The 21,141-nt window shown below is 36.7% G+C and overlaps 1 protein-coding gene across 2 annotated transcripts in view; it reads left to right on the forward strand.

The window, feature by feature from the left end:
- LOC150080475 (CTD small phosphatase-like protein 2) overlaps positions 1 to 21,141 on the forward strand; it is a 237,138-nt gene that overhangs the window by 214,167 nt on the left and 1,830 nt on the right. For both annotated transcript variants that reach the window (XM_090381305.1, XM_090381306.1), the window contains 2 exons: positions 2,431 to 2,573; positions 19,644 to 19,770. In XM_090381305.1, the coding sequence (XP_090237431.1) occupies positions 2,431 to 2,573; positions 19,644 to 19,770 (270 nt within the window). The remainder of the gene's footprint in view (positions 1 to 2,430; positions 2,574 to 19,643; positions 19,771 to 21,141) is intronic.

Genomic DNA, 21,141 nt, shown 5'->3' on the forward strand with positions numbered 1-21,141 from the left:
GGGAAAACTGAAAACAGTTTGAAATCAGCATCCAAAGATCTCTTTAGTCCACACACACACACACACACACACACACACACACACACACACACACACACACACACACACACACACACATACACACACACATACTTATTTTCTGTCTTTTTTTTTTTTTTTTTTCTGATGAAAAATACTTGTTGACCTGTGTAATTTTTCCAATCCTTTAAATTTTTTCAAAGCACCTACTTTCACAACAAATATTGATTGTTTATTCCAACAATCAGTTTGTTGAAATTGATCCAGCTGAAGCAAATTTCCACACACCTATCCTGCAACTACCCTTTTAAAGTTTAAATTTTTATCCCCTTGTATGTATCATCCAAGAAAGTGTAAAGATGCCATTTGCATTTAGTTTACTCAGTGACAAATCTTAACTTACAAGTGAGAAAGAGCCACATGTCTCAAATTTAAAAAAAAATTAACACATTAACTGAACATCGTCTTGTAGATACTAATGTTTCAGAGATGCTTAGCCACTACGGCCACCATTTTGACATGGGCAAGAAGCTTTTTTGTAGTGGACAGATATGTCCCTATTGGAACCCTGAGAAACAAGTCAGAGATGGATGATATCATGAACACAAAGACCAAATATAAGTAGTCTTCCTAGTACAGCTACAGTGGGGCTTCCTTGATGGCTTCCCTCTGCTCCCATTGAAAATTTTCTATGTATGTTGTACATATCTTTCCATGTATCCTTGAAATGTTACCATCCTGTCACCATGGAGATGCTCCTATATTTATCCCACCAAAAATTCCTGAAATTATCTAAGAATTTTTGTCCCATCTCCATTGCCAACTACCTCATGAATATCTTCGAAAAGTTGATTCATGCATTAAAGTTGAACATTGTTTCGCTTACCACCCTCACTACTTCATGCAGTTATACAGCAGTGATTCACTACTTCAAACCTATTAGATATCCTCTTTAGGATTCAACAGTTCCTAGACACTAGATTACAGTTGATATTATTTTCTTTGATATCAGATCAGCATTTGACAATGTATCAATTCCAGCCCTTATCTTCATCTCAGAAGAATACTTCAAATTGTATGACTCCTCAACCCATATACTGGAAAGTCTACTTTAACTAAAACAGCTCATAATCTCATATGGACCCTACCAGACAACTCTCCATGGGAGGAGGGGGGCACCCAAGGTAGTGTATGATGAAGAGTGTGGGCACATTACACTCTTCACCATAATTCTGCCGTCATTTTTTGCAACTTACCCTAATTTCAGCTTATGTGCTGATGATTTTGATATATATGTTTTTTTTTTTTTTTTACTTTAAAGCACTCTTGGAACACAACGATGATGAATGAGCATATAGCAACACAAATAAACTATTGATTGACTACTGGAAATTACAGGCATACTGCTGAACCACAAGCCCACCCAGATATCTCTAACAAAGAGAAAAGTGAAGGAAAACATTCAAGATGTCATTAATGGGATAAGGATTAAAAGGGTCTCATCCATAGTGGTTTTGCCTGGGATGAAAACCCCACCTTCCAATAACACTTCTTACAGACCAAAAAGAAAATATAAGCTGCATTTTTTGAGTCATCTGCAAGAACTATCAGGTTGCTACCATTTAACACTGAAGTCAGTGTATAGAGAGGTATCTACATGGTACCAGAACAATTCCCTAGCCATAGAACGCTAATACTGTGATGGTTAAATCATAGAGCAGCTATTCTCCATTCACCATCTCTAGATCCATCTTGCAGATAAACACAAATTTGACATCTTGGAGGTCCACATCCTCACCAAGAATCTCTCCACCCTTCCAAAACTTCCAGCTAACATGGTTAATTTCCCTCAATGTTGACACCATCATCTTTTTTGCAAAAGCCAGACAGACAGAGAATAAGCAAAATGGTGCCTTCCTGGGAATGAAACTTATAATCTTGGATGTATAAAGAATATGTTTCCAGGGAATGCCCTGCAGTACTTCAACACCCTCAGAATAAATCCAGATAACTTCATTAATGACAAGAACTACAAATTAAAATTTTTCAAGGACACCTGTCTACGAGTCGGTTTGAAATAAACACTCTGTTGCTCCCATACCCCAAGAATCAGTTAAATAGTCTGAACTGTCTAAGATATCATAATAAATTGTAAATAAGTAGTCTCTGTAATGAATTTGAATTCAAGTTAAATATGTAGTGGGATTAATTTGTATGTACCACTCAGTAACAGCTGTTAGATTGGATGTATTGTTATTACTGTGTTATCCAATTGCTATGATATAATGTTATTATCTTTAATGTATTCTTAGTACTGTATTATGAACCCTGATCATTAATGAAATAAATTACTTTAATAATAATAACAGTAGTATTTTTGCTTCAAGATTGGACCTTTTCTTTATCACATAGGTCTTTGTTCGCACCCGCCCTTTTTTCAGGGAGTTCCTTGAGCGTGTATCAAAAATTTTTGAAGTTATCCTCTTTACTGCATCTAAGAAGGTATATGCTGATAAGCTACTTAACTTATTGGATCCACAGAGGAAACTTATCAAGTAAGTGTTACCTAATTTAGATAGCAGTTCTCTATTGACAATGCATGATGGGTGACTTGGGATACAATTTTTTCTTGTGTTCCTTAAAACTCATAGTGAAAGATATAAAAAGAAAGTGATTCACAAATTGATTCTCAGAAAGTGATTCAGAAAATTAATTAGTATGTCTGTAAATAGTTGAATTATCGGAGACTTTAAAGACATTGATCATCAAAGGCAAGATGGATGAAAGCGGATTTGTTAAAATTAGTAAAACAGAAAGTAGGACACTGCTGCAAGTCACTCTCTAATGAGAGTGACTTTCAGCTGAAATTCACATAATAATTCTAAGTTGCTTTGTATCAGAACTGCAGAGGGGATTAGGTAGGAGAAGTCTGAGCATGGGTAATTACCAAAGAAGAGGGCCGAATATGGGGACAAGCAGTATAGTCTTACATAACCGAGTGGTCAGGCAGAAATAGAACATGTTTATGATTACTGTAGTTTGAGACCACATAACCACTAAATACAGCTAATGATAATGTTCTTTTTATACTACTGTTGGCATTTGTGGCAAACAGACATGCCACGAATTACAGCAGACGTGCCTATTACAGCTCTTCGTAGCGACATTAAAGTATAGATAAGAGGAGATTAAAGCAGGTCGAGTGAAGTAGAGCAGGATTTCAAAGGTTATTTAGTATATTGTAAAATTTGTTTTAATAAGTTTTTTTCCTGTAATAGTTTGATTTTTTTATATTATAAATATAATTTTTTGAAAGTTTCTTTTATTAATAATTAGTAAATTTCATAATGGTTATTACAAGGTCTGCCTTGAACACTTCGTCAGAGAGTACCATGACCCATATGGAAATACCCAATGGTGAATTCCAGGTAAGTCATGATTTTATTCTTTGCAGAACCTGTGGCATGTATTCCAAGGTTGACCTAGTGGATAATCCTAGCTCACTTGGAGATTCTTTTCCTTGTCACCGTTGTAAGGAGTGCACCGATCTTAAGTTACAATTTGATGCATTGCTAGAAGAGTTTGAGTCACTGATAAAGCGGGTACTTGCCCTCGAGAATAATGTAACTGGGAGCTCATCAGGGACTCAAGACTCTAGCAATCTACCAAGTGATGCACCCCCAATTCGGGCTGCAGAAGAGAATAACCAAGTGCAAACTACTCTGGTTCAAAAAGACTTAGTTTTATTAGGAGACTATTGTCAGGGAAACAGGGAGTATTTTTTGTAATAAGGATAGGTGGAGTAGAACCACCTATGTTGTCTACGGTACATCTGCCGGGAGCAACTATTAATGATGTCACCAATGGACTGTCAGGTTTTAAGGGTGGAAAAGAGAATATTATTATTCATGTGGGGACTAATGACATTAAGCATACACGATCTGACAATTTGTTAAACAAATACAGGACCATGCTGAAGAAATGTCGCGAGTTTAGCATTAGCATTAGTTGAGGCACATGATGCAAGAAAACAGTCTTATACAGCATCAGCCTAAAAACAAAAACCGTCCCATTTCAACCATCTGGTCACTTCAGATGTTTGTCTAGTTCAGCCTTAAATTTATTTAACCTATCAACTACCACAACAGATGGAAGTCTATTCCAGCAATAGACTACCCACTAACTAAAAGCAAACTTCCACACATCTATTCTGCACTTGTCTTTCCTCAATTTGAATCTAAGCCCACTCAAGTTCTTAATCTGAGCAAGCGGAAGTATCCCATCAGCGTTGAGCCTGCTTAAACCATTCAAGGGCTTATGCACCTCAATCAGATCACCTCACAGGTACCTAGTCTCCAAATGCTGCAACTGACAGAATTTAAGCCTCTCCTGGTAAGAAGCCCTTTGTTCCTCTCACCAATCTTGTTGCCCTTCTCTGCACTTGTTCAAGCAACTCTACATCCTTCCTAAAATGAGGCCTCCAGACCTGTATGCAGTACTCAAGGTGTGGCCTGACCATAGCCTTATGCAAAGGTATAATCACCTCCTTGTCTCTGCTAGCAAAATTCTTATATATCGTTGACAAAAATCCATGACCTGCTCTGGCAGCCCATCTGCACTGCTCAGAGAACTTCATATCTGATTGCACAATTACCTCCAGGTCTTTTTCATTCTCCACCTCCCTGAGTGTAGTACTACATAGTTGGTACATTTCTCTTGGGTTACTGCTACCCATATGCAGTATTTTGCATTTGTCAATGTAAAACTTCAGTTGCCACTTCTCAGCCCATCTGCCTAACTTTTCTAGATCCTATTACAGTAGCACACTGTCTTTACTGTCATTAAAAACCCTGCCAACCTTTGTATCATCTGTAAACCTGGACATTAAGCCTTCATCATTAAGCCTAATATACCTTCATCGATATTATTGATAAATACACAAAACAACAATTGGCCCAGCACTGAACTCTGAGGGACTACATTAATAACATTAGTCCACAAGCAGCAGTGTCCATTTATTACCACTCTCTGCCGTCTCCCATTCATTCATCCCTTTATCCATTTCAGCAACTTGCCCTTAATGGCATACTGCTCCAATTTATACAGCAGTCTTTCATGTGCAACTGTATCAAAAGATTTCCTGAAATCCAAGTATATGATATCAAAATTATTTTTTGCATCCAGTTCCTTTGTGACCACATCATGGTATCCAATCAAATTGGTCAGACAAGACTTCCCCTTAACAAACCCATGCTGTGTCTGAACTATTACTGCAGTCTTGTCTAGATGATTCTGTATCACCTCTTTAACCAGTGACTCCATTGTTTTTCCCCGAAACAGAAGTTAAACTAACAGGTCTATAATTATTTGTGTCACTCTTTGAACCTCCCTCTGGGAATTGTGGATACACTTGCACATCTCCAGTCCATGGGGATCTCCCCTGACTCTAAGGATGCTCTCATAATTATGGTTCAGGTTCCTGGATAGATTCCATCTGTCCCGGGTTCCCTTTTTTATGTTTAACTTCAACGATTTCTCCTCCACTTTGCTCTCAGTTAATACAAAATCTCTTAGCTCCATGTTAGAGTTTGATAAACTTCTGGCATACCCCTCCTTGAATAATAACTCCCCATGTGTGAATGTAGATGCAAAATACTCATTCAATTTATCAGCTGCTTGAGCAGGATCATCACCATCTATGTTAAGTGAACAATCTGAATCATCCCCTTCCTTCTAGAGTTTACATAAGTAATGAACTCTTTGCTGGATTTTTTTTTTTTTTTTTTTTTTGCATCCTCTGCCAAAGATTTCTTGTAATCTGCCTAACCTCTTTTTGTGACTTGATTACAGACTAGCTTATATCTGCCATAAGCTTCTGTGTCACCGGATAATTTATATATATGCATCTGATGCAATTTTACTCTCTGCCACAAGCCTCATTAATTCATCTGACATCCATTAAGGCCTGAACCTTGAACAGTATTTGTTAGTTGGTATGAAAAAGACTAGTAGGCTTCCCATTTAGAATTCACCGTTGGTAACATCACGAAAATTTATTTTGTTTCTCAGATCAAACTAAACACAATTACAATTAATAAGCTTTCGGCTGGGAGGCAACCTTCTTCAGATTGAATACATGAATGGCAGTTGGAATAGAGATGTGCACTGCCAGGATGGTGCGTGAGGCGCGTGGTTAATTGTTTGTTGATGTTTGTGGCTGTGACATATGGTGGTGATGTGGCCAGCGTTTGTCTATGGATAGAATTACTGCCTCTGTGATGGGGTTAACTTGGCAACCACTGTTCCTGTTCAAAGAGGCATCCAAGCATTTTATCCGAGCTGGCCACGTCACCACCATATGTCACAGCCACAAACATCAACAAACAATTAACCACGCGCCTCACACACCATCCTGGCAGTGCACATCTCTATTCCAACTGCCATTCATGTATTCAATCTGAAGAAGGCTGCCTCCCAGCCGAAAGCTTATTAATTGTAATTGTGTTTAGTTTGCTCTGAGAAACAAAATAAATTTTCGTAATGAATCCAGAGCACGTAGGCCTTTTTTACTATGTTGGTAACATCATCAGTTGATCCCATTGTATAGAATTTAAAAACTGTCTGAGACCACTGTATTTACCTTTACGAAAACAAAAACTCTTCCCTTTACCCTTGATGGTAGTTACATCTTTAAGTAAATCCCACATCAGTACATTGTGATCACTGTAACATAGTGGTCCCTTTATCTACAAATTCGTAATGCATGAATAATCACTGCTGATCATCAAATTAAGATTATTACTCCCTCTGGTTGCCCCTCGAACATGTTGCTGTAGAAAACAATCCTCCAATAAATCAACAAAAGTCTTGCTAGCATGTAAGTGACCAACCCACAAGTTCCAGTCGATATCTGGAAAATTAAAACCCCCATTACAAGACATTCTGATTTACTGGCCCACTCTATTTCTCTGCACAACTGTTCATTGTACTCATCAGAGCCATTAGGCCTATAACACACTCCTACTCTCATTTTCCCTTTCCCAGTGTTTATGTCACACGAAACAGACTCAGCATTGCACTGTCCACCGATGTCAACTGGATGCACTTTCTTAGATTTTATGTGTTTCTTAACTAACAGCATAACCCCTCCTCCCTTTCTACCCTCTTTGTCCTTTCTGAACACGTACTCCCCAAATTTAATTCTACACTGCTTATGTCTGTGTGACACCAAATCTCTGATATCCCGACAGTGTCTGCATTTGATGTCTTGACCAGCACTTCAAATTCATCAAATTTATTTACTATACTTCTAGCATTGGTGAACATGCAAGTGTACATGCACCTGTTCTTACTCTTAGTTACCCTAACAAAGCCCATATATTTACTTGTTCCATCATGACTCCCAGCAGCTCTTGAAACCCCCAGCAACTTGCTCTATAGGCTGCTGCTCATTACAATAGGAGTAGTGCAAGAATCACTGTCACCTCTGCCTGCAGCTACTATTAATTTTTTAGTCTGTGAATCCCCCCAAGCTAGCAGTTTTCCAGCTCACAACTGTTTTTTCAGCATTGACCTGTACTTATTAAGTAAATCAGATCTCTTACTCTTAAGGTCATTAGTGCGAACATGTACGGCAATATCACCTTTTGTGCCCCTAAAAGATGATATCGTGAAATTTAATAAAATTAATAAATTTTACTGATTAATTGATAATACTATACTAATCTAACAGATTTCTAATACAGTGCTACATATTTCGCTGTCTAGTTTTACGCTAAACCTTACACTATGAAGTTTGGGATTTACGTTATGAGTTAGGTCACATTGTCTATCTATCTCCAATTCTGCCCTGGCACAATAGGAGGGATTATGAGCCGACAGCCCTGTGGATTAACTCAAGACTTGAAGGACTCTGCAAGGCTTTGGTGGGGAAATATCTATCAGCTTGGCCTGCACTTGTAGGTAGAAGGAATCTTTTGTAGAGATGGGATACATTTAAACAAAGGTGCGCAAGAGTTTTTGCCAGTATTATTGAGGATACCTTAAAGATTCAGTAAAACTGCTAGTTTAGGGGACAAGAGTAATATAGATACGCGTTTATCTGTTGGTATTTGTTTGTTACCGCAAAAGAACATAGTAAGATGTTGTGAGGGCAGAAATATTTCAAATGAGCAGTTAGCAAATGCCAGGGAAGCAAGCTTAAATAACTTTAAGGGGTGTGTCAGGGTAGTTAATTATACAAGAACACTAAGTCTTAATTGTTTATACAGTTATGTCAGAAGTGTCGTCAATAAAATGAGTGAATTTGAACTGCTGGTTAGGACAAGTAACACTGACATAATAGGACTTACAGAAACGTGATGCCACCCGGAGATAGGGGATGATGAGTTTCAGTATAGTATGCATAATATATTTAGGAAGGACAGGGAGGATGGGGGGGTGATGCTTCTCATCAAAAGCAGCCTGAGCACGACGAACGCTTTCCCATATTCAGACATTTCGCATGCTAGTATAGAATCTGTATGGTGTGAAAAGTTGGAGGCAAAGGTATAATAAGAGTGGGAGTAATCTACAGGCCAAGTGATTGTGAAGATTATGATGAGAGCCTCTACATGCAATTGGAATGGGCAAGTAAGCTTGAATGTCTTACTTATTATGGGTGATTTCGGTTTTCCTCTAATTGATTGAAGCAAATGGGAAGGAAACTCCACATGGGGGACAAAATTTTTAAATCAACTAGATGATTGCTATTTGTATCAACATGTCAGGGAAAGTAGTGGGAAAAAGAATACTCTAGATCTCATCATCACCCATGAACCAGATGACGTAATAGGATTGACAGTACAGGAACCGGTAGCAGGAAATGATCACAGAGTTCTACGGTGGACAATGAAGAGAGAGAGGTAGCAGTAGTTAAAGGCAAAGGAATGGGTTATAATTTCAGGAAAGGAAATTACAATGCCTTAAGGTGCTACATGGCCTCTATTAGCTCAGTAGATATCTCACAGAGAGCAAATACAATTGAATTATGGTATACCTTTAAAACATTAATCACAGAAGACTTGAATGCTTATATACCATTAAAAAAATACTCCACGAGGAGGATTCCAAGTTGGATGAATAATGAAGTTGCCAGATTACTTGAGCAGAAAAGGATGGCATGGAAAAGTTACATAGAAATAAAAAGTACTGAAGCCTATAACAGCTACAAATTGATCTGTAATAATGCCACTGAAAAGGTTAGGCTGGCAAAGGCAGATTATGAGAAATCACTGGCAAAGAGGGGGAATAAGGAATTCTTCACATATATAAATGCAAAGAGAAGGACAAACCAGACAGGACCCTTATGTAATGGATGTGGGATAGTATTAGATACCCCAGCTGAAGTTGCAGATGAACTCAACAGTTACTTTACATCAATATTTAAAGAAGAAAAACCCTTCACATCAATGAGAAATTATGGGAGTGAAGGTGAAAAAAATGTAACTAATGATGTTGAGAGGCAGAGGGTTGTGATAAATGGTTATTCCTCAGATTGGGTTGATTTAAGAAGTGTGGTTCCCCAAGGATCAGTATTAGGACCACTTTTGTTTTTGATTTTCATAAATAACATCAATGAAGGGATAGAGGGCATGATGTCTAAATTTGCAGATGATGTAAAGATTGGTAGAGTAGTTAATGATTTGCTTCTTCAGAATGACCTAGATAGACTTCAGGGATGGTCAGAAAAATGGCAGCTATGCTTTAATCCAGCAAAGTGTAAGGTATTGCTCCTGGGGAACAGTAACCCCAAAATAACTTATACACTTGATGGAGTTGAACTAAAAGCCAGTAGTGGAGGAAAGGGACTTGGGTATTATGATATGGTCAGGTATGAAGTTCTCCAAGCATTGTAGGCTGGTTGCAAGGAGGGCCCATGGTATCCTATCGATGATTTATCAAACAATCGCTAGTAGCGATAAGGATTATGATGTCTCATAATGGGATTATGATACATCATAATCCCATTATATAAGACTATTGTTAGACCACACTTGGAATACTGTGTTCAAGTATGGAGGCTGCACCTAAAGAAACACATTGTTCTTCTTGAAAGGGTCCAAAGAAGGTTAACTCGCCTGGTGAGATTGGGAAAAGTGCATCCATATGAAGAAAGACTTCGAATGTGTGGGTTGCAGAACTTGGTAACTAGACACCTTAGAGGAGACTTGATTGATGAGATCAATCTCCTTGATGCATGAGCGGCACTAGCAAAATGAATAAGAACGAAATTTTCACGGTTATAGCTGATTCTAGAACTAGGGGCCATAATTTCAAGTTGGGTTGGGGGAGTTGTTTAGATTGGATTGCAGGAAGTTTTATTTTAGCCAGCAAGTTATAAATTACTGGAATAAGTTACCTATATGGGTGGTAGAGGCTGATAGTTTGGGGAAATTCAAATGTCAGCTGGATAATTACATAAGGGAGGATGGAAATGCATAGTTTGTCCATTTCCTTTTCTCTTATTAATTATTAGTATTTTTATGTAGCTAAATGGGCCTGTAGTACTGGATTCCATGACAATAAATAAGTACTGTACCTGTTTGATCCAGGAAGTTTAATAAATGACGTAGCTTTTGGGGTTAAATGGAGCCCTTCATCAGCAATTCTAACAGGATAAAGATGTTAGAGACAAAATTTTTAACAAATACAGAGTTGTGCATGCATGAGATTAAACATTCAACTACTAGGTTGCTTCTCATTGTTGTTGTTGCACAGACATGTGTGAATTTGCTGCCAGCGTTTATCCAGTTTCCAGGTACAGCAGGCTCCCGTTATAATGCGGTTCGCTATAACGCTGTTCTTATATTATAACCCATATCTGACTATAACGCTGTCACAGATCACGATAACGCTCTTTTACAGATTGCATCTTTGGCATATTTAATGAAATCGTTTCATTTGATGAAGTCGATAGCTTGAAAATGAATACCAAAACAACATTAAAACGTTTCCCATGCCGATTTGAGAAATTTTCCCACACTCAGTGAAATTTTCTCGCACACTAATTAAATTAAATTGCAGTACAGTGACTTGTTACGTAGTTCCGAGATCAACATTTTAAAAAATGACCAAATATATTGCTTGTAATATTTGCGTTATATGCATTTATCCGAAGTCTAGTCATCACTCAGTACAGTATTAGACATCATGCGTAATGGACAGTTTACTTGAACATTGTATCATAATTAATGCAACCAACGCAGTTACATTTTCAGAGTTAATAATGGCGGATAAGAATGAAAAAGCAACAACGTCTGGACGCAGTACGAAGACTATAAATGTAAGAAAAAGACTGAATTTGAAAATTAAATTAGACGTTTGGAAGCGAATCGATTCTGGTCAACGACAAGTAGATGTGTGCCATAATTTAGGACTTGCAAGTTTAACTGTAAAAACAATTATAAAAAATAAAGAATTAATTTTAGCAGTGGGAAAGGTTTTCACTTTTCGGGAAAGATTTCCACAATTTGTTCCACTGCAAGCAACTAGGGCTAGGCCGACTATTAGGATTGAAATGGAAAGACTTTAACTAATTTTATTGAAGATAATATCCAATGCAGAATTCAGTTACGTTAAATACAGTGGATTCCGGTTATTTGGGCCACAGGTTAATCGGGGCAACCATTTATTTGGGGCAAATCTTAAAAAACAGAAACAAATCAAAAAAATAGCCAGGGTTTACTTTGCTTAACTGGGGCAGGAGACCACAGCACTGGAGATTACCCTACGATTGTCTTCGACGGTACCACGTGATTCGGTCGAAATTCTGGAGGTCACAATCATAAAGCAATTAGCAGTCACCTGTTTATTGGGCTTTTCTGTTAGTAAAATCTATCATAAACAGACAGGAAACTCGATCTTATCGAATTTGCGATAATACCGACAGCTGGAATTCTGTGGGTTATTATGGTGAAACGTGTTTACACTTCCATGAAATCTTCAATCATATAAAAAAATTAATTTTCAGCTCTTCTCTTCATTCCTATTTTTAAAGCTTTGTAACTCGTTACTCCGTTCTCACTTGCGTGTATGGTGTTACTTGCAATTTGTGTGTGCCATGTTCTTTATTATTGATTGCTTATCTTTTTACTGTTTTAAATTTTAACCCCCACCCACAAATGTTAGTGAACAGAAATGTCAACTAGTTCGTATGTACATATTACAGTACGTATTAATTATTCAGATTATCACGTATATTCTTCTGATTTTCACGTATCGTTTACCGTATTTCCCCATGTACAAGATGCACCTTAATTTTGGGGCCCGAAATTTGAAAAAAAATATATTACATAAAGTTATTGAACTCAAGTTTTATTCATCATAAAATTCATACAACTCATCACTGTCAAAACTCTCATCCATTAGCTTGTCCTCATCTGTGTCTGATGACGAATCACTGTCTTCATATATTGCCTCGTCCTCAGTTCCATCTATGGCATTTGAAATGCCACACTTCTTAAATGACTTGACAACGGTCTCAATCCTGATATTATCCCAGGATCTTTTCACCCAGGTACAAACTTCTCCTATAGTTGGTTTCTTCACTCTTCCTGCTGGTGTCAAATTGTCCCCAGAAGACTTCATCCATTGGTTCTATTCGTCTCTCGTGGCAGCTTTGAAGGATTTGTTAATGCTGACGTCAAGTGGTTGGAGCTGGGATGCCAAGCCTCCAGGTATTGACGGCAAATTTTGTTTTTTGCTCTGCAGCAATCTTCTTTGTATTTTTTGTTATGTGTGCCCTGAACTGATCAAGCACCAATAGGGCAGGTTTGCCTAAGAGCCCGCCTGGTCTCCTGCTCCAAACTTTCTCAAACCAGATCTTCATCCCATCCTGATCCATCCAACCCTTGTTATGAATGTGGACAATCACTCCTCGAGGAATGTCTTCTTTTGGCATTGTTTTGCGTTTGAAAATCAGCATAGGAGGCAGCTTGGTTCCGTCGGCACAACAAGCTAGAACAACTGTATAATGGCTCTTTTCATGTCCACTTGTCTTCACAGTTACAGTTTTCACCCCCTTCTTATCAACAATTCTGTTACTTGGGACATCAAATTGAAGGGGGACTTTGTCCATATTTGCAATCTGTCCCAACTCGAGCTGATGTGTCTTCCGACATTGAATGACAAAACGATGAAATTCAAGGACCTTCTGCTCATAGCTTTCAGGCATCTTTTGGGCAAGTCTGGTGCGTGTACGCATGCTTAGTCCATTCCGTTTCATGAACCTGAAGCACCAATTGTGTCCTCCTTTGAAATCAGTAATTTCTTTTTCATCAGCAATTCTTCTTGCCTCATGCTGAACCATCTTTGTGGACACAGGAATTCCAATTGCCCTTTGCTCTTCAATCCATATCTTCAATTCCCTCTCTAAATCAGGCCATTTTGCTGACTTGCCTCTCATGACCTTCTTCTGCCGTGGCATTTTCAGTAGGGGTTCTTCTTCCCGTAGCCAGTCTCGGATTGTTTTCTCAGTTGGAGGAGGACCAAACTTACGTTCAGCAGCACGATTTCCATTCACTTTTGCAAACTGGATCACTTTTAACTTGAATTCAGCACTGTACCAAAATCTTTTCTGAGCCATTTCTGGACAGAACGTTTTGCCACGTTCTGCCCAGAATCAACAATTTCTCCTCCACTTTGCTCTGAGTTATTACAAAATCACTTATCTCCCTGTTAGCATTTGATAAACTTCTGGCACTCCCCTCATTGAATAACTCCTCATGTGTGAATGTAGATGCAAAATACTCATTCAGTTTATCAGCTACCTGATCATGATCATCAATAGTCAACCCATCTATGTTAAGTGGTCCAATCCGATTCATCCCTTTCCTTCTAGAGTTTACATAAGTAAAGAACTCCTTGCTGTTTTTCTTTGCCAAAGATTTCTCATAATCTGCCTTCACCTGCCTAACCTCCTTTGTGACTTGATTACAGACTATTTTATACCTGCCATAGGCTTCTGTCGCCTGATAGTTTATACTGATTTTCTGATTTTCTTCTGAATTTTTTCATTAAATAGTCATATTTAATTTCTTCATTAAATAGTCATATCCCATACATTCTTCTTCTCTGCCACTAGCCTGATTAAGTCATCTGACATCCTTTTTTTTTTTTTTTTTTATGAAAACCCCAAACACGAAACGTATCAAAACCTATAGTACTTGGTACTGTGAATGGGTTGAAGGAGAAGTATGGGGGGAGGGGGGTGCTGGAAACTTTGCTCTAGAGACTAAACATGGGTTTCACCACTTCAAGCCTCCAATAAGCAAAGTGGTGGTATTTCACCAGTTGATGAAAGTCATCTACCACCTAAAAATTTAGGCCTAAACCTTGATTAGTTGGAATGAAAAGCCTAGTAGCCTCCAAAATTAAGTTCCTGAAGGCTTCCTATTTAGAATTCACTGTTGGTAACATCATCAATTGAGACCTCTGTAGTCACCTTTACGAAAGCAAAAGCCCTTCCCTTTAGCCTTGATAGTAGTTACATCTTTAAATAACTCCCATGTCAATACATTGTGATCACTGTCATCCAGTGGTTCCTTTATCTGCAGATTCTTAATGCATGAAGAATCACTACTGATCTGATAATCAGATCAAGAGTATTACTCCCTCTGGTTGCCTCTGAAACATGTTGCTGTAGAAAACAGTCATCCAATAAATCCACAAAAGTCTTGCTAGTGTGCAAGTGATCATAGGGGAGAGGTAGAGACGCCTTCAAGACCACCTTGGTGAGACTGACCAGTCTGCAATCACAGAAACTTCTGGTCGACCCATCTTGACCTTAACCCCAAGCATGATCACAAAGTGAATGACCAATCCCGACACTTTAGCCACCGCCTCTGGCTAGAGTCACTTAACATCTCGTGCAATTCAAGAACTATGAATCGCTGCAAGGGCACAAGGCTACACCCTATCTTAGAGACAACTATCTTGAAACTGGATAAACGTTGGCAGCAACCTAGTAGCTTAATGTTTAATCTCATGCACGCACAACTCTGTATTTGTTAAAAAGTTTGTCTCTAACATCTTTATCCTGTTAGAATTGCCGATGAAAGGGTCCATTTAACCCCAAAAGCTACATGTTATTTATCATTTATTAGACGTTCTGGATTAATTTGTTTTTGTTTTTTTTATTTTTATTATTTTATTTATTTTTTTATTTTTTATTTTTATCTGTACATAAATGATTAGATTTTCTAATGAAATGTCAGTAGGGTTTAAATATAGATTTGGTGGGAAGAGATAACTGTCCTTAGGACATTCCCTTGCTGTTAGTGGATAATCTAATATCAGATTACATTTAGGTACTTCTCACTGTTAATTAGCTGCAAGCAGGAGAGATTCAACATTAAATTATCATATCCTAACCATTATCTTTTTCCCAGCTTGGGGATTTTTGTAGTAAAAGAAGATTGTGACTTATTTTGAGATGTAGTTTCTTGTGATATAAGGGTAATTTTTTTTTTTTTTTTAATAATATCTTTTAGTATTTTATATATTCTTCTTAACAGTTTTTCTTTGTCAGCATTTAGAAATAATCGTTGTTTTTGTCATTTTGTAATATTTATTTTTCTTTCTTTAGTTTAGCCTTATTTTGGCCTGTTGGTGAAATCCCAAAGTGGATTCTGAAACATAGTTGGTTAGCTTACAGAATTGTTGGGATGTATAAATATTTTGAGTATTTTTGATCATTAATTGACAATGTGCTAATTATATAAACAAGCAATGTCAATAATTTGGACTGCCTTCTTTTTTATGTATGATATACCTATGCATAATGGAAATTTTCCCATAACACAATTTAATAATACTATTCCAACTTTTTTTTAAGAATGGTTTCACAATCACTTTGTAAAAGAAATAAAATCATTCAAAAGGGAGGAAAAAAGTAAATGCAAATATTAATGTACTGTTATTGTCGGATAATGCACCTGCAGCCCTCATACAATCTATAGATCAGGAATTCATATTTATCTATTTGTATTAAAGTAAAGCAAAATAAAGAGTGTGTAACTTTTTTGATAATTCTGACAATGGAAAGGATACAAGAAAAGAGACATACTCTATGAAGATAGCATTATAACATAAAAAGTGCTATTTGCAAATGGTCTGCAATTTGGAATGAAGTAAAACAGAATACCAAAGTATGTGGAAAAAGCTGTTAAGTGACGATGACCTGACATTCTAATTGATTTAGATGGAATCAAAGATGTGAAGATGTCAAATAGTTGCACAATTTTGGCAAAAGGAATACAGTAGAACCTCATAAATTCAGCATCCTCGTGACCCAGAAGATGCCAAGTTTTTGAAAATTTTGGTTTTTTGAAGGTTATGCACATAGCCTAAGTATTCAAGAGTAATTAACTATTTTTATTAGATAAAACAGTTGGTATCATCCCTATAATCTCCACAGAGCAATAGTCACTATCATTAAGCCAAAATGTTAACCTGGACTGCCAGATTAGTAACATACTTGCCTAAGAAATAAAGGGTACATGTTTGAATGCTGTATGGGGTTACAATTGTCCAGTTTTTTTTTAATATGAGGCATAAATAGAGTGATATAATTTGAGCAATCAAATTCCTTAACAGCTAAATACTATACTGTGAACTAGTTTGAATCCCACAAAATGAATGATTTTATATGTTGCAAACACATAGTAACAGTGACATACAAGTCTAGAAATTGGCGTGTTTGGAAATTATTAATCGAACATAATCATATGACGATAGAAGAATAAATAGCAATGGCATTTCCGTGAGGGGGGGGCTGTAATCGAACAGGAACTGAAAAAAAGAAGAAGAGCTAATTAGCACAAGGGCAGAAGTTGCCTTGATGCCCTTATTAAATTTGCTAATTGTGATAAGAAATTTGAATCCTAATCTTCTGAATCAGTATCAGATCATAGGCACTGATTTTCCTAACATCATCACTGGATATGAGACCTGGGTACATCACCATGAACTGAAGTCAAACACAGCAATATATGGAGGGCAACACAAGAATTCACTGATAAAGAAGAAATTCAAGATTCAAAGATATACTGGAAAAATCATGAGTTCTGTAATATGGGGATGAGCAAGAGATTATCTTGTGGATTTCCTGGAGGGGCACAGTAATTTCTGCTTGTTTATTATGTGAAGGAAGAACTGAAGAAGCTAAAGACTTGAGTTGCAATACTGCGACCTTGGAAGAGAGAAAATTTTTTCCTTCATCATGACAGTGCCAGACTTCTGTATTAGCATTCTGCACCATCACACACTTAACCTCTTTGACCCTATGTAGGATAGCCTTGGAGGGGGGACTTCACCATTGGTGATGCTGTCATTGCCATAGTCAAGAAGTGGCTCTTGGAGGTGACAGAAATTTTTACGAGAGGTGAGGATACAGACTCTTATTCAGTGGTGGAGATGTATACACACACACGATGGTGAGTATGTGGAGGGATGAAGTATTTAACCCTTTGACAGGCATGCCAATTTCAAACCTGTGCAATTTATAACCTAAAAATAGGCAAGAAATAATTCAAAGCTGTTGACTTTTTGATGCTATCTTTTATTTTAACACTATTATGGACACAGCTAAGAATATTGCATTTTTTATATCAGAAATGTATATTTTTCAAATAACTTTTTAAATGTAGGCACCAATTGGCACTTTATACATAGGCATGCTGAATTTGCATAACAGGCCTAATTTCTTAATGTAAACCTAGTGCATTTCACTATGGAAACATAGTGAAGCCAACACATGTCAAACAAATAGATGCCAGAGAGATGCTGCTATTTTTAATAACACATCAGCAAGTGGCTAATGATAAATTCAGTGTTATGCATGCAGCTGCACCCTTGTATAAAGTGTGCCAAAATGAAATTAAGCTGTTATTTTATTTTATTTTTAAGGCTCTAACTACTTCAATTCCAATGCAATGCAAATTAAAAGGAAACATAATAACTGAAGAATGATAAAAATTACATTGATGTATCTCAGATAGATAGATGTATATATATGTAGTTTTGATTTAAAGCATATTTTATACAAAGACATTTCCATCCCATACATGAGTTAAAGACTTGAAGTATGTGATTGACATATAGTTTACATTGGCATACTTGGGGCAGTATCCAAGGAAAAAATTAGGAGGCATTAGCTGCAGAGCAACCTTTGTATACTCTATACTTTAAGACTATTTACACACACACACATTATTATTATTATTATTATTATTATTTTTTTTTTGTATTTCAGTGTTATTTCAAATTAAACACTTTTTACTATGTATGAAGATAGCTACTAAATGCAACAAGTGACACTTGACAGATGCTACCTGCAGCCAAGCATTTAAAATAAAATATGAAAATCTAAATTAACAACAAATGAAATAACGCTGGGAAACCTCACCCCTCCACTACCCATAAGCAAACACCAACACTTACTAAGAGAAAAATAACACAAAACAAAAAAAGTTTTGGGAAACTTCACTGACTGACATCTTGATCACAGGGAATCTGCCATCATGAAAATAAACACCAAAAAAATAAAAATAAATAAATAAATAACCAAAGGTTTGCATTTCTGCAAGTGGCACAGGGGTGAAGTTTTCATATTTCAAGCAGCAATTATGCATTTTCTTTACAGTATCCCTTTCCACTCTGTTAATACAAGCCTTTGGTTTTCATTTTTTATTTTGTAACTTTGTAGTTTTCTTTCATTTGTTTATTTTAATTGCCTGGTTGTAGGTAGCAGTTAGCACCTTAATTATCATGCATTTAGCAACCTATCTTTATATGGTATAAAGCCATTTAATTTATACCTTAACAATATATTTTTGTTTGCTGTAATATTATATGCAGTTAAACTTTATTAAGATATTATTATACATAAGAGAATAGATAGGATTCAAACAAATTTCTCATTATGGCAATTGTACAAGTTTATTGCCTTTGGCTATCTTAAAATCTGTGGAGCCATTGATAAATACAGGCCTAACAGTTAAGCTGCTCAATAGCATTGTCTGGAATTGGGAACTTAAGCAAACACAAAACAGTATTTAAACTCATTGTTCTCCCTCTGCAGAGCAGTTTTCTTTTTAATAACATAGATTTTGTCTTTGTACTACCTTGACTAACAGTCAGATAAATAATAAAATGTGGATATGAAGTGATTCCCATCAGTATGAGGGTAAATTCCTCAGCCATTGGATGTGTTTATGCTGTATATGAGGGCGCCTCCGTAGCCAGGTGGGCAGGAGCAGCAGTGCATAGCTCACGCTTCTTGATTAGACCGGGGTTCGAACCCGTGACCACCAAATACGGAGGATGCAGAAAGGTCAGGGAATGACTACCGCATATTCCCAGAGCAATATGGCCTTAGTTGCTAATGCTCCTAAAAACCAAATAACAAACAAATATGCTGTATATGGTTATACCAGAGTTACATTTGATAGTAGAGTATGTCTTTGGATATATGAACAATGATATCATTATACATGAAAACACTTTCCTGAAGAAAATATTTTTGGGAGGAGTGTACAAATATATTATTTATATTTATTATAATTTTAACTTTGCTTTATTTATAGATACCGTCTTTTTCGGGAACACTGTGTTTGTGTCAATGGTAATTACATTAAAGATCTAACAATCTTAGGAAGGGATCTGTCAAAGACTATTATCATTGATAATTCACCACAGGCATTTGGTTATCAGGTAGGCATTCAAAGTTTTATATTCATTCCAATATATTGTTATGTGATAAACATAAAATTTTATTTCATTTTAATAAACATTCTTTGCATGCAGCCATTTTATGGAAATAGTGGTGGGTTCCCCTTTTGTGGAAACCCATTTATAGAACTTAGCTTTATTAGAATTGCAGACTGACTGCTTTATTCCATAATTCTAAGAATCACAGTTAATTTGAATCACTGAAGCAAGACTCATCCTTTACAACAGGCATTGTAGCATTAGCCTGCAACAGATTTTCCAGCCTGCATTGTGTTTTAATACTTATAGATCTGGTCCATGTCACTCAGAAACCAGGTACGTGATAATCAATTAAATGATTACCAAGTACATAACTAATACTTGTATTGGATCTATCTACTGAAAATTGACAGAAATGAAACTAAAGCTGGGTGTCACTTGACAACCATGAGCTTTCCCTGCTCCATTAAATTTTTGTTTTCTTTTAATTTTATTCTGCCATTCACATAATTCAAGGAGCAGTATAATTGTTGCTCTGGGTATGTTCATTTTTCTTAAGGAACTGCTGGTGAAGATTTAGTTTTCAGTGGCTGCAAGATCACTGTTTTCAGTCATAAAACATGTCTGATCCCTGCCCTTCAAAAAAACATGTTAAAACTTTAAATTTTAACCACTATACATAAAGTAGACAGCTTTTGCATCACAGTTTTCTGATCCCCTTATGGGCTGCAGGTTAAGAAATACTGAACTAGTTCATTAGAATGCTCCTATATTTAATCGGGTGTAGGTAATTTATGAAATACAAATATAAAAAGAAAAGAAAAAACTGACACCTTTGTTGTGTATTGTTGTGTAGCACATCCTTGTACTACAAATAAACATCACCTTTCTTATAATTCCTTAATTATACTTATTGAGAAGTGGTTTATTTGTAGTGCAGCATTGAGGGAGTAGTTTGTGTCAATAGCCTTGCAGTAAGAGTGATCAGTGCATTGTAAAAGAGTTGTCCCTAACAGCCAAATCATTTGTCTATTTTTTAAAAAAATGAAAAACAAACTTATGTGAATAGTGCTAAAAATACAGTTATGCTGCTTATAATATAAAATACGAATTTATACCTACCCCTTCCCCCCACAGTGTAGCGCAATGGTTACTGTCCTTCTATTCACTTGAAAAGACCTGGATTAAAATCCTATCTTAATGTTGTCTTCCCTGGGAGTATGGGAAGAATTTTCGGTAAAGTGGCAGAGTTAGTTGGTCGCAGTCAAGTGGTTTAATAACTCAGAAAGTAAGCCAAACAATACAAGCTATTACAGATGCAGTATATTGACACCTTGTGGTGTTAATTGCATGCTTGACACATCAGCACCCCTC

This window comes from Mastigoproctus giganteus, chromosome 9 (assembly GCF_048544385.1).
Source record: "Mastigoproctus giganteus isolate SK-2022 chromosome 9, ASM4854438v1, whole genome shotgun sequence".
Taxonomy (NCBI): Eukaryota; Metazoa; Arthropoda; class Arachnida; order Uropygi; family Thelyphonidae; genus Mastigoproctus; species Mastigoproctus giganteus.